Genomic DNA, 15720 nt, shown 5'->3' on the forward strand with positions numbered 1-15720 from the left:
GGCTTAATCACTCCTTCATCTTCACACATATAAACCCTCCAATTTCAAAGTATGCTTTGGAGTTCCAGAATACCCTCCAGATGGGGGGAGAGGAGATGTAAATCCTTTTATACTAGCAGGCATCTGCTAGTATAGTGTTTAATATCAGCTTGGACATCAAAGTGCTGAATGTCTTGTTTAAAGCCATACTTTCTATACAATTGCATTTTACAACTGGGCTAATTACTAAGTTTAAGACAGGGGACTCAGTCACACATGAGAAAAGAACCAGACTTATACAAATTCTTTTCATATATCTTGTATTTGTTCCAACAGTCACATGGTATATATATCAGCAGAAGCGTTCACATGGTTTTTAACTGCACCAATTCATTTATTTTTATTAGAACCATTATAGCAGGTTACAGTGCTCTCAATTTTGTATCAATTAATTTTCTCTACTGTTTCTTGGGGCAATCAGCCCCCCTTGTCCTTTCAAAAACAAAAACAAAAGTGATATATCCACAGAACAATGGAGTCTGAGCCTTGAGAGGAGGAAATGAGTTTTGAAAGGCTTGCAAAGTATGGTCAAGAGCAGGGTTAAAAAGAGAGGAGATGTTAATGCAATGTTCCTATCTTTACAATTCAAAGCAGGAAATCTGTCTCTTTCTAGCCCTCTTACACTTGCAAGGGAAGTGGGGGAAGGCTGTTTCCTTCTGAGCAATGTGTTCTCCCCCCCCCCCCATCTTTCTTTTTCCCTTTAAACAATCCCAGGCAGAAAATGGCCCTTTCTCTTCTGTGAAGCTCTCTTTCCTCACTTGCAAGGGTGCTTCTGAGCAATATAGTCATTTTCTATGTGTTTGTGTGTATGTGTGTGTGTGTTTGTGAGAGAGAGAGAGCTGCTTTGTTGAATCAATATGCCTTTAAAAAGATTTTTAAAAAAAAAAGTACAAGTGCAGTGGCCATGAGGTGACCACAGCACCCAGAAACCCAACCCCTTTGCAAGAGAAATAAATCAGCAACAATGTTCACACATGCTGAAATGATAAGGAATGTAGTAATTCATCATCAGTACAATTTAAAACCACCCTCTCGGCAAGGAGGCAATAAATCGTTTGCCGGGACAAATGAATCAATATTGGCTGTGTATCATGGGAATGAAAAACTATGAAACAATCTAAAATATGTCTGCTAATCCATAACCGCCTAGAGTAGACCTTTGGTCTAGATGGGCAGGATAGAAATCCAATAAATAAATAAATAAATAAATGGCCAAATCAATATAATTGGGGTTCTTTTGATAGCTGTGATAGAACCCAGGGAAATGTTTTTAGTTGTGGGACTGAATTCTACTTTGAGAAAGGTCTTACATTTTAGTAGTGACCATGCCTAAGGATTTGAGATAGTTTTTGCAGGAAAGAATAAATGACGTAGGCAGGACCAGATATAATTCTTGCTAATTTGAGTGTTTCCTCACCAGGCATGTAGAGCATAGCTCTCTTCTGCACATGTCTGCTCAGGAATAAGTTGAGTACAATAACTTACTTTCCTTCAAAGTGCAGCTCATTTCCATGCAACAGCATTACCACCAGCAAATTACAGAGTATTTTGAGTTTGAATACGTTTAAATACATTCTTACCTCTGATTAGAGATAACAGCAGAATACACTTGTAAACTGCATGGGGAATCCCCATAAAATTCATCCAGCCCAGAGACTGAAGTTTCCTTGCTGCTGGTTGAAGAGCTTCATAGTATAATTTGAGGCGTTAAGACACATTTGCTGATCCTCTTGTGATTGGATAGAAGTTTTCATTATAAATCTCAATATACATCTTAGCTGAATTATTACCATTCTATAGAAAGGGAGATTCCGCATGCAAGAGTAAGTATCTTTCCAAATTATGAGTGAATCCCTACCTTTGCTCAAACCATTTGTAAGGACAAGTGTAGTCTTGCGTATAAAGTCAAACACTTGCTGCCTTATGCCTATTTCATTATAGAATGTGGAAGAACTCAATCAAGAAAAGTCTTCAGATAATATTGTGTTAAGGCTGATGGTGCTATCACTTCAGTACACCACCTGTTGGATGATTTTATACTCCAGAGAAAGACTAAATTCTGAGTAAGTTCGAACATTCTGGTTGATTTTGGCTCATGAATCATATGTATTTTTGTAACAAGTGAATATTGAGATTTTTAAAAATTGTTCCAAAGCTATGACTGGAGCACCAGGGAGCCAAGCTGAGGCTTTTTAGCTTTAATTTTAACAAATAATAAATATCTAGCTTAAGGACTGGCAAGTAGTCATTGGACTGTAATTCCAGACTGAGGACGCAACCAGATGGCCCAATTATCCTCATCTAGACTGTTCTGAACAGGATCGCTTGGGGACGCAGGTCATTTGGGGTGATTCTTACATCCACATCTCAAGCAACTCTGTTTAGCACAATCTGCAATGATCTTCTTTCCCTTTAAAGAGAGAGGAAAAACAACAACAAAAAGATCCACCTCCAGTCTCCTTCTCCATGTTTTGTCTAATGATCTTGAGAAATAGGAAGCTTCCTTTCTGCTTGTCTTTGGAAGGGATGGGAGATGAAGTATTCCATTTCTTTTTAATTGTTGCTAACCAATGCATCACTAATGTGTTTGCACTAATTTTAAAACATGGAAAACTTTATTTTCCTTCCTCTCTGCAGGTGAGTAGCTAAGACGCTTGCCATTTCTTGAAATTGTTAAGCAGCTTCAGCAAAGGGCCGGACAGCCAGCTGCTTTGGTTCAATCCCAGCAATCACATCTGTTGGAACCTAACCATAGTCTGTCCAAAAAAGGAACTCCTGACAAAAAATCAAAAAGGTGCAAGTAGGGAAGGGTGGGATGGTTCACAACAGCCCATACATCATGTAGTTGCCAGAAAAAGAAGCAAACCATCCTGGCCCCAACCCGGACCAAACAATGGGATGAATACCTGTCTGATCACACTGGAGTTAGCTAATGGGACAGATGCTAAGATGGAGAATAGCAATCCTACACCATCTGGAGGGTCACAGGTTGCCCCTCTCTTCCCTAGCCCTTTTATTTGTTAAGATCTAAGGGAAAGCATGGTGGCTGGATAGCTCAGGAGGTTAAGTCTCTGACTGCACAGCCAGAGGTTGGGAGTTTGATCCCCCCACCCATGCCTCCTGTGAACAGACCCAGCCTATGTGGTCTTGGGCAAAGTGCACAGTCCTAGGGTGCCCCCAGAAGAAGGGGATGATAAACTACTTCTATGTATTCTCTACCTAACCTGGAAAGGATCACCCTAAACTGGAATGTACTTGACGGCATGCAATTATTATTCTTGTTGTTTGGAGGTGGGTTGCAGTGAGAAAATATGTTAGTTCTCATTGGACTGGGAAGGATGGGTGTGGGAGACATTTGTTTACCATAGGTCCATTTAGAAATGTCTACTAAATTCAGTGGGATTTAGCACCCAGAAAAATCTGCATAGTATTGCAGGCAAAATGTGTCAAATAAACCTAAAAATAATCAAGGCTGTATGAATTCAGTGTCTGTCCTCCTTCAGCCAGCATTCCTTCAGACACTGCTGCTGCTTTTTTGTTTTGTTCTTTTACTGAAAATGTAAATAAGTAAAGAGAATTCTTAACATTCAGTGTTGTGGGATTTTGTTTGTTTATTTTAGGATTATGAATGCAAATACTGAATGTAATTTTTTTTTTAAAAAAATGATTTTTTAAAGGTATAGCCTAGCTGCAAAGACTCTGCATCATCTGGCATTGATTTACGCAGCCTTAGTATCATTCGCTCAGAAGACGGAAGATTTTGATGTGAAGGTAATTTGTTGTAAAAGACATTTGTTAACATATATTACCAAGTTTCATTGATAAAGCTACTCTCTCATTAGCAAAAGATCTGATTGTTCATCTGTTCTGACAAAAGTCACGAAACAGGTTAGATTCAAATAGCTGATCTGACGGATTTCAAAAGGTGTAAGAGAGCTGATTGAGAACCAGTGTAGTGTGGTGTATTGGTCTAGGACTCAAGAGATATGCTTTCAAATCCCTGCTTGGCCCTGGAAGCTCACTTGATGGTGGTTGGGGGCATTGTTAAAACAACTCCTTAAATGCCTCACATACTTTGGATAGGGTTATTAGGTTTGATACAAGCTGGAATGGACTCAGTGGTACATAAAATATAGAAGAGATCTGATATGGTGGTCAAATAGAATCCATGAAAGAATTCCTCCTTATCTGTTAAGTTTCCCATCCCTTAACCATGTCATGGACCCATTTTGGGAGGCAAATGCTTGGACTGAGCACATTTTATCCCTGAAGGATCACATTTCTTAATCTTGTAAGTAATTAACTGGAATCAGGGCAGATTTCCTTGTCTTACACCTATGACATTCCTACATGCCCAGATATGCAGGAATGTTGTAGAAATACTGGTACAATCAGTAAATACAGTGGCGGGGAACATTTTGCCCCCCCAGATGTAGTTGACTTGCAACTTCATTCATCAATTAGCATAGCCAATGGTAAGGGATGGTGGGAGACGCAGCCTGACAACAACTGCAGAACTACACACATCCGCCACCTCAACCCAATGATTTTATTTAGCGTAAACCAAGCTTTTCCTTTTTTTACTTGTATATTGCTTGTGCTGATGGGGCTTTCTTGCATCATAGATGTGTTCAGATCACTGTTATGTTGCGTGGATACAGACTAATACTTTGTCTGCTATTCTGCATCTGAAAAGATACGCACTTCTGTTTGAACAGAAGTAAATGCTGTCTCGCCACTAGAGGTCAGCAAACCTGGCCAGTGCTAGAAGTTCACTGTACATTTTGTAGGTCTGTCTTCTCTATTGTTGAGATTGTTTTGGGGTGGGCCTCTTCTCCTGTGTTTTCCCTTTTTACCCTCAAAAATATTTTGATTGGTTGGTTCCTTTCTGTGCCTTGCTACATCCTCATTGTGTTTACCCTTATTGTATTGCCTATGTTTTAAACTGACAAAGAAACAATATTTTAGGTGGTTCTTACACCAGGACTCGAAGAAACAGCACTCTTGGTTCGACAGATTGCTGACCATACTCTGCTGATATCAAAAAGACATCCCCAGGAATGGCTAGACAAATCCTGGCTTTCTGTCTTGCCATCAGAGGTCTGTTCATGTTAAACAATTTATCAGTTCCTGGGTATAATATTTTTCATGTGTAGAGCCTGTAACAAAGTGGGAATTACTGCAATCCAAAGGGAGCTCTTTTAAGAGGCACTACCAGGAAAAGACACAGACTGCCCTGTCTCTTCCTGGGATATTCTCCAGGAAAAGCAATTAAAAATTGAGACTCCGATTTTACTGGAGAAGCAGATCAGAAGAAGAGCAACTGATTAATTGTTGTTTGTTGCTTGCAACTTCAATGTGAGAAGGACAGGCATGAAAGAAGGAATCAAGTTTTTCATTTGAGTCCCTTCTGGGAAGTATATTCTATTGGTTAGCAGAGGGAGGGAGGGAGGGAAGGAAGGAAGGAAGGAAGGAAGGAGATAGATTTGCAGACTGGAAATGAGTTCATTGAAAAGTAATCAAATGGACACTGATAGGGGGGGTGGATTTGGGAGTGATCTTACTATAAATTAGTTTCAAACCAATTTATTTAGTGGTAGTTTGGGAAAATAAACTGGTTTGCCCTCTGGAGAATGGCTAGTCTGTTGGAGCAAAAGACAGAATGAAATGAGTTGTGTTTGGAGATGGGACTCCACATCTGCCCAACGCAGATATCTTTATAGCTCTTGTGCATCTTACAGTCTTGACAATTTTCCTTCCTGTTAAATGGATGATCTTTATGAGGTCTGAATACTGGAAGTGGGCACAGTCCCGTGTCAGCTATTTTGTGAAGGTGCCTAAGCTAGTATTCCAAAACCGCGAACATGCAAACAGATATCCAAATGCCAAGTTGCAAGTGCTCTCAGTAATTTCCCTATCAACAGATGCTCTGGGCATCTTGGTCTACTGGCTGCGAAGGAATATTTGCAGCCCTTCTTGTCCTATTAATCATTTTCAGTTTAACTACTTTGCAACAACTAGATATAATCTTTAAAAAAACATATTTTAAGAAGTTGCTTGGAAGCTATTGGCTTTTGAAGTCAAAACAAAATAAAGATAACTTGCCGTAATTTACTTGGAAAATCGAAGAAAGCTAATGCTTTTCCCCCCTTACTTTCCCTTCCAGGCAGAGAAATGCTTGCTTACATTTCCCTGTATGAACCCTCTAGTGGCTCAAGTCATGCTAAGGAAAAGTTCTTCACTGGAGTGGCTTCTGTCAGCAGCTTTTGATCAGCTTCAGAATCTTTTGCCTGAAGTGCCAGAAAAGGTTTTAAAGGTCGGGTGTACCAGGTTTTAGCATGTCATACGTACAGTGTGTGTCTGTGTCCAGGTATATGTGTATCACTCATACATTGGCCAGGATCCTGTTAAGTTTTTATATGTCTGCAAGCGAAAATGTGGAAATTATGGCTGCTAATTGAAGCAAATCACTGACATGCCACTCATGTATCTAGTTGTAGGCTGAGTAGCGGAACTAGGTATGCAACTGTCACCTTGTTAATTAGCTTCAGTTAGCCACCATGACTTCCAGATTTTCACTTGCAGACATGTAAAAGGCCAACAGGATTCTAGCTGAATAATTCAATTTGTTTTGACATACAAGGGAGGCCAGAATAGTTCCTGAGGGTATATTTATTTTTCTTATAATGTAATAGTAGCCCTATCTGTAGATTAAAAAAACATTACTATTAATTTTCAGTAAAAGAGTAGCTGAGTGCATTTGTATATATAATGGCAAAGAGAGTGGATAGTAGCAGTGTAGTTCTAAAAAGCTGTATTGCCAAACAAAAAGGAGAGGCTGCAACCACTGTATATTTATTGCAATCCTGTTTATAAAAGGTGGCATATCAAGAGAACCACAGCAAGAATATAGGCATATATTATATGGTTAATTATGAAAATGCGTTCCAGCAGGGAGATGACACTACAATAATCTCTGTAGTACCTCTGTGATATTGAGAAGGACGTCTGCTCTTTTCTCCTCCATGTGCACATTTTAACTGATGGTGTTTTGTTGCATTTGCTAAAGTGACTGCTTCCAAACACATCATGAAATCCTGTAAAAGTACCAAAATGACTTAGTGCAACAGCAAAATGTTCTAAATATCCTAAGCATTTGTTTGCCAACCACTTCTCTCTCTCTCTCTCTCTCTCTCTCTCTCACACACACACACACACACACACACACACACACACACACACACACACACACACACACCACACACACACACACACACACACACACACACACACACACACACACACACACACACACAGAGACACACATATCTCCCAAAACTTTTTCAGGAGGACTAAAAATGGAGGGGGCAGAGAGAACTGTAGGGTGTAAGGAGAAAGGAAATTAAAAACATTGGCAAAGGCCAGCGTAATGTTGGTTGGTTGGTTGGTTGGTTGGTTGGTTGGTTGGTTGGTTGGTTGGTTGGTTTCCTTGTTTGTTTGTTTGTTTGTTTGTTTGTTTGTTGAATTTATATTCCACACCGTCTGGCAACCAGGCCACTCTAGGCAGCTAACAACAATATCAGCAACGATATTAAAACATGATAAAAATAAATTAATACATAACCAAATAAGGTAAACTAAAACAGATGGTAGTGAAGGTGGTTAAAAGGGGTGATAGAGAGGATGGCAAAAAGGATGGTAAAAAGGAGGCCGAGATCTTAATGCTCTGGCAAAGCAGTATAAATTGATCTATTAGATTTATACCCCGCACCATCTGGCAGCCAGGCCACTCTGGGTGGCTAACAACAACAAGACAAACAACACAATATTAAAACACAATAAGAATAAAATAATACAAACATTCAACAGATGCAATAACTAGTAGGATAAATTAAAACAGATGGCTATAAAGATGGTAGAAAGGATGATGAAAGGATGGCAAAAAGGATGATAAAAGGGAAGCAAAGATATTAGCAACTTAATGCTCAGGGAAAGCCTGATGGAAGAGCCAAGTTTTCAATGCTTGTTTAAACCCTTCCAATGAGGGTGCCAGGCGTATCTTCATGGGCAGATTGTTCCACAGGCGGGGGGGGGGGACGCTGAGAAGGCCCGGCTTCTTGTTCTTTCCCTCTGGGCCTCCTTCGGGGCCAGGCCCTCAACCACCCTGCCTGTGAAGAATGGGTATTATGGACAGATCTGGCTGGGAGCAGGTGTTCTGCTAGATACCGCGGTCCTAAACCGTTTAGGGCTTTGAATGTTATAATCATAACCTTGAAGTCCATGCAGAAATGAACAGGTAGTCAATGAAGGGTGGCCAGAAGGGGGGAGATGTGCTGAAAATTCTTCACCCCAGTTATTAATCTGGCCCCCGAATTCTGAACAAGTTGTAGTCTCTGCAGTATGTTCTTGAGATTACAAGAGGTTTTTTTTAACAAAAACCTTAATAAATTAGGTGCAGATGGCATTTTCATGCACATCCAAGTTGGCATATTGGCTGTTGTCCTTTAGGGCTGCATGTTTCTATTTCACAGCTCAATATATAAACACACAACACAGCTATATGTCTTTCAAGATTTGCAAAGTCTGTATCTGTATTTGTTTCTTCGATTCCAGCACTTTAATGACATCACATCGTTATACACCCTAAAACCTCCATCTGAATCGACATCTATGAATGACATGGTGCCACTGCAAGAAAACATCAGGTCTGCCACTTCTGGTTCTCAAGTTCCTTTTCCTGAGGATTTTTTATCCAGTTTTCAAGAATCCAGTCCCTTTACTGAGTATTCACAATGCTTTCCTAAACTGCGTAACAGCAAATGCTGTTCCCCAAGTTACAGCCAAAATATATCCTGTACTGCAAGTCCCAACTTAATGGGACCTTCAGTAGTCTATGAAGGAGGCATTTCATCCTTTCAGGATAATAACAAAGTAGATAGACAACATCACCTCTCATTTCCAAAAACAATGGAAACAGGAAGAAGAGTACATTTGTCATTAACACAGAACAGTATTGACACACCTATCAGTATCTGCTGCGGAGCCCCAATGCCACAGTTAGGGTATGACCAAAATGGCAGTAATACTTACCTTGAAAAGTGTGGACAAAGCAGAATGTGCCTTTCAAAGGCAGCAACAGGCCAAAACTTACGAATGCCGGTCTTCTTAAAGAACGCTGTTCGTCAAGCTGCTAAAGATGTTCATGGAGTGAAAAAGCAATGTGACTCTGACCTGGATTTCAAACAGCCGTGGTACTTTGTTTCCAATAAAGATGTTCCATACCAGCAGTGCTCTAGCAGTTTTCTAGGAGAATTTGGCAGGAGAACACCTGGCAGTCCAGAATTTCAATTTGAGGAGAGCTTTAGGGATGGCCACTTATTCACACAAGCAAGGGATTCATATTCTTGTGCTCCAAATTTCTGTGGAGCAGCCTCCAATCCAGACATATTTTTTAACCTGGACTTTCGAACAACTGGAGAATATACAGGAAAGAAAGGGCTCAGTTTATTACCATCTAAGCCAAGGGAGCAAGATGCCCCAGCAGGTATGTTAAAATGTTGCATCTGCTTTTTTTTAAATGGCAAAATTGTTAAGATTACATGCCAGGAATTCCTTAAATGTATGCAGTGCTTTAATCGCTCTGTCTCTGAGTCCAGTACTTTGTTAATAGGTTTTGTTGGAAAATATTTTCATATACAGTACGTTCAATTTGTAAATAATTTTCGAAAAAATTCAAAAATATTGTACTTATTTTCTATATCCCTTTAGCCTTCCAATATTCACAGCCCTGTCTGACATCTTAGACCATATAAGAGACAAACAATTAGACAACTTTAGGCTTTAGCTGGATATCACAGGATCTTTTAGTGCAGAGATGATAGTTGTTCTAAATCATGCAGATATGTGCGAATGGGTGAGCTGCCCATTTTAAAAATGGGGGCATGTAAGCCCTATGTGCCATTCCTGTGGGGTGCAGAACTGGGTTTTGTCTACCTTCTAATACCAGCTGTTAGTTTCATGCCTAGCTTTGCTGCTTCAGATACTACCAGGTGGCGAAGCAAGCTGCAACTAAGCAGGGAAAGGTTAACTGAAAAGTGTTACATTGGTCATACAGTATTGTCAAATCTTGGGGAATGATATACCAGAGTTGTAAATAATGTTGCCATCTATCCCTCACGGATTAGAGATGACTCTGTAGTTTCATGGATGACTTGTGATACATAACAGCAAAATGTACCACTCAGTTGTTTTTAGAACAACCAGAGATTGTATCAGCTTTAGCTTCCAAGAACACATACACTTTCAAATTAACACACAAGTTTTCAAAAAACAAGTCCCACTTCATCAGATGTATAAAAGATTCTGAAAGTGGCAGAGAGATAAATGGACAGACAGAGCAAGAGAGAGAATGGATGCAAAGCAAGGGGGGAGTAGTAAACTATGAAGTCACAGAGAAGTGGGTGCAGAAAAAAAACAACTTCTCAATTACATTACAGTTTTAATGTATGTGTAAAATAAATACAGTGATCACTCCCTAACCTGCATTCATAACATAAACTTATCTATGATGGCACTGGCAAGCTGATTCATACATATTAAGGTATAAAAATCCATAATCTCGATACCGGCCATAGGTGAGAGATTTCAAATTTTTGACAACTGTCGTTCAGTGTGAGATTTAATCTTTTAAGTTATTTTTCTCATAAATACCCATTTCAAGGATTGTGACAAAAAAAACACATCGGTATAATTAAAATGTTGCTGTCCCTTTCTGAATATCAACCATATTTGTACAAGATTTGCTGTAGATGTAGTTTGCTTGTAGATTGATCTTTGGATTTACAATGCTAAAATCTCATTGAAGACATAAGATCTCAGGAATAGCCAGGAATTAATTATCTGTGCAATAAGTGGAAAATACCACACTTTTTATGACAAGTACTCTCATTAAGGGGCCATTGGAATTCAGAACCAGAGGCAGATATAACTCAAAATGAGAAATATCAGTGTTAAAGCCTAATACAGCACATGGTTCAAAAAGGGAGCATTTGATAGTTGAAGGGTTGTAACTTTATCTCAATTTTAAGTTCACATATATTTAAATATTCAATTGCTTTGGGTGGGAATCACCTTCTTTCTTAAAATGGCCATGTAGAAAATAATCTAGCCAATATTAAGCACTTCAGTGAATCAAATAGGAGAGTTAAGTAGATATTAAATACTTTGATATTGAAATTTGTGCTTTGCTTTGATGAGATCTCACCCTTCAATATATAAGCAGGCTTATTTTTTCTCATTAATAGGAAGAATTAATGAGTCAAATATGCATAATCATAAAATGTTTAATATATGACAGTTAATTTCTACATTTGTTTTCCTTTTCCATGTTTAGAATTCATTCAGATACCACAGCTTAAAAAACGCCGTTTAACATTTGAAAAAGATCCTGGGAGAAGTGATGGTCAAACACGTCTCAAATTCTTTTAAAGGAAACACAGGCTTCCAAATATCTAAATCTAATGTATTTCCATGACAACAGTTTTAAATTAATTTCATAATCATTTTAATCTTATAGTCACTTATTCTTATGCATTAAAAGAAAACAAAGTACTGTATATGCTGTTATTCAATGCTTATTCATGCTTAGGCTTCTTGAGATTTTAGAAAAATATATGTGTTTGAATACAATGATCAGATTAAAATAAACCGTTCCTATTGATTGTTGTTATGTGCTATAAAAAGTTGGAATTTTATAGCCTAATAGGGCTTTCAAGGTAAGTTAGATGCTCAAAGAGTGGTTTTACCAGTTCCACACCCCCAATGAGTTTCCATGGCTGAGCAGGGATTGCAACCCAGGCCCCCTTAGTCCTAGTTCATCACGCTTCAACACATTAGGTATCCATCTAATTATTTATTTATTTATTTATTTTATTGGACTTATATACCGCCCCATAGTGCTACAAGCATTCTCCGGGTGGTTTACAATTTAATTATACAGGCTACACATCCCCCCCCCAGCAAGCTGGGTACTCATTTTACCGACCTTGGAAGCATGGAAGGCTGAGTCAACCTTGAGCCGGCTACCTGGGATTTGAACCCCAGGTCGTGAGCACAGTTTTAGCTGCAGTACAGCGTTTTAACCACTGCGCCACGAGGCTCTATATAGTCTCCTTATCATTATTCCATACTATCATTATGAAAGGGTCTGTATTTTCAACTCTGTAGTTAGAATTTCCGTCGTCCTTGCCCCAGAGGCACTACGTGTATCAGTCATGAAAGAATCCAAAAGAGCAAGACCAAACAAGGGACTGGTGGCCACCATCAGTGGGCTAACCCTGCAGTGTGTTAGAGCAAAGCTTTTCCTTTGCAATGGATCCTGCATCTTGGCTAGCAAAAAGTCTTGGGGGGGGGGAAGAGGGCATGTGATGATGATTCCATTCTTATGGTTCCTCTTGTAGTCAAAACCTTGGTCATTGTGCAGGGGAGAGTGTTTATTTTTTTTTACCCATCAGGGGGTGTTTAAAAACCTGTGGAATGTGGACTATGGAGATCTCCCCATTTCTCTCAAGGATGTGAAGACTAATAAAAGGGAACAAGAATGAGCAGAAGCCTGGTTGATATACAACTGCTTCCCCTCTGTATTTAGATACTGAAGGGAAAATGCAAGAGGGTTACAAAGTATGGTTGGACTCCACATTCTATGCTATAGGATCCCTTCCAGCTCTTTAGCTCTAAGATGATGATTATTGTCGTGTTCCTGCCTGTCCTTTGGTTGTTTCACCAAACAAAGGGCACAAGCTACATGTCGTGTTGCTGCCACCAGTTGATTACATCAACATTATGTATTATTAATAATAGAGGTCCAGGCAATGTGTCATTTTAAATAGAACCAAATAGAAGGTGTTTATTATTACAGGTGATGAAGTTACAATCTGTGTCTCTTAACAAAAACACCCAATTTAATCCACTCTCAACCTTTCTCTCTCTCTCCACCCCAAACTCCAAAACCACCCAATCCTCCACTTTAAAATCCTGATCTCTATTCTAACTTTCTCCTCCCCCTGCAGAGACTCTTATATGTCATGAGCCCACCTCTCCAGCATTCTCATGGGTCCATGGAGATAGCATATTAATATTCATGACCTGGGCAGGTGCCACAATGATGATTATAGATTGTCTTCGAAAATGTCAAATACATTTTTAAAAAACCATACACATAGAGCTCTGTCAGACATCAAAACAGCCTGTAACAATATTGACATTTCATAGTCACAATCTGTGATTGCATTTTAGCTTGGAAAGACCTGCCTTTTTAAAACACAGGTTTCTAGAAATCAAGAAAGATCACTCTTAATGAACAATTAATAATCCAGTCCAAAACTGTACTGCTTCAGGAAAGAAACTGCTAAATTTTGCATCATCAATCTTACTAGAAATGCAGTAATATCTACATTGTGCTCAGTCAGAACCCATGTCCCCTGTAGCAACTTGAGTGCAATGTAACACACCATCCCTGTTAAAAATTTATGCAACCTTTAAGATGTTCAAGAAATAGTAGCACTAAAAGCACACCAGGACTGGTTTCTTGCATCTATTGTTATTATTATGGGCATATATAAAAGAAGCAAATGAAGCATCCCCAATAAAAGCAGGAAACTTTTCCTGTATCCTCAATGAAATGTCGTGTAGATCAGTGGTCCCCAACCTTGGGCCTCCAGATGTTCTTGGACTTCAACTCCCAGAAATCCTGGCTAGCAGAGGTGGTGGTTGTAGTCTGGGAGCTGTAGTCCAAGAACATCTGGAGGCCCAAGGTTGGGGACCACAGGTGTAGATTGATTACAAAGCCTACACAGGGAAATAGATCAATGGGGAGGCTTATTAAGACCAGAAAGATAAAATGCTGAAATAACTTGCTATTCAGGTGTGTTTTAGGGAGGCTTTCTGTATGGTCTAAACCAGGGGTCCCCAACCCCCGGTCTATGGCCCGGTGCTGGTCTGTGGCCTTGGAAGGACCAGGCTGCAGAGACAGACCTCCCACCCACCCACCCTGCAGGCACTTCCCTCATGCATGCCTACCCCCACACACGGCCCGCCCACCTGCATGCATGGGTGCCCTGCCCACCTGTGTACACAGAAGCGTGTCCCACCGACCCATGAGTGCACCCTGCCCACCTGTGCATGGGTGCAGGTGTGCCCCGCCCCCCACAAGGGTGCCCTGCCCTCCTGCAAGCATGGTGGTGCTCCGCCCTCGTGCACAGACCCCGCCCCCGAAACCAGTCCACAGTTCAGAAAAGGTTGGGGACCACTAGCCTAAACCACCAGTAACTGGTCTGCAATTAATTAAAACATTCACTGAGAATTCTGTTGTCCGTGATGGCTTTTTTAAAAAATGTGGATAGAATATACAACAATGGGGAGGAGGAACATAATCCTAAAATAGCATGGATTTGAAAGTGAAGTGTGGAACATCAAGGGTGGAACAGTCACTATTTTTGATGCATTTTTGTGGTCTCTGGCCTAACAAATTTCCATTGCCACAGATCTGGCAGCACTCTTAAGAAATGTTTCCTAAATTCCTATCTCAGGAATCGTGTATGTCAAAGCAATATAAATGTACAGACTGTAATCATAACCAGCCTGAGGTTGGGAAGACATGTCAGCTTCCCCGCCCCCCCAGGTTTTATACAAGCTTCACAAATACTTCTTTTCCATTTCCTTTATTTAGCCTTTATTGTCTATGTATTTCAATCCTATACATTAAGGCCAATCATCTGAAAATACAGAAAATAGCCTGTGGTAGGTTCATTTTAAAATGTGTAGCCAACTTTAACAAGCCTTTCAGGGCTTTTCAATGTAACACTTCTCATTTGGACTCAACCTCAAAACATCTATTGTAGCTTTTTCTCAAGAAGGAATAACAAAAGCAAAACTGCCTTATTCCAGCTGCAAGTCATGTTTCCCCAAACCCACAAAACATTACTGTGTTTTTAGAAAATACTTCTAGAAAGTTTTTCCAGAAGAGAGAACATCCTGAGGCACTGAGAAAGCAAAACATGGTTCACTTTTTAGAAATCTGTGTTCCTCCCCTGCTGCATTCATACATAATGCTGAACACATTCAACACTATGTGGTGATCATTCCACCCTCTTCCTTCCATGAGGCTGAGGAGAAGACTTATGGCAAGTTTATTTTCAATGTTGAAGAATTCTGGCTTAACATGGCATACAAGATAGTTTTGCCTCAAGTGCTGGAATAAGAAGCTCCTCCAAATTCCTTATCCAGGGAAAGCTTTATTTCATCCAGGCCTCCACCTCCCAAACATGTGAAGTGCTAACAAACAGCACTGTTGTCCTGAAAGGATTTAGCCTCAGTTCACTGGCCCTCATCTGTCACAGTTTCTACACACTGGCCCAGTATCTGTAACTGTTTCCTCAGATTCTGACAGAATATGTAGGTGGGAATTAGGTTTCATCCATATATTGGTGGTGCCTCACTTCAGGCTTCTCAACAGCTCTTAACAGTGGCATCATACAGCACCTCGTGGTTTATTGTGTGGTCAGGCAGCTATCTCCTCAGTGCTACTCTAGAGGTAGTTTCACAGGAAGAAGCAGAACCACTGTCATCACTGTCTCCCATCTCACAGAACTACTCCATGGCTGATGATGTCAAAAACCCCTGCGA

The 15720-nt window shown here is 40.0% G+C and overlaps 1 protein-coding gene across 1 annotated transcript in view; it reads left to right on the forward strand.

Annotated features, from left to right (window-relative positions):
* The window catches only part of SHOC1 (shortage in chiasmata 1), a 51054-nt gene extending 39160 nt beyond the window's left edge, over positions 1-11894 (forward strand). The window contains 6 exon segments of the mRNA XM_078384083.1: positions 1981-2102; positions 3717-3810; positions 5008-5139; positions 6206-6355; positions 8653-9583; positions 11426-11894. Coding sequence (XP_078240209.1) covers positions 1981-2102; positions 3717-3810; positions 5008-5139; positions 6206-6355; positions 8653-9583; positions 11426-11526 — 1530 coding nt within the window. The 3' untranslated portion in view covers positions 11527-11894.
* Positions 11895-15720: the final 3826 nt, after the last annotated feature.

Source organism: Pogona vitticeps, chromosome 2 (assembly GCF_051106095.1).
Source record: "Pogona vitticeps strain Pit_001003342236 chromosome 2, PviZW2.1, whole genome shotgun sequence".
In the NCBI taxonomy this organism is placed as follows: Eukaryota; Metazoa; Chordata; class Lepidosauria; order Squamata; family Agamidae; genus Pogona; species Pogona vitticeps.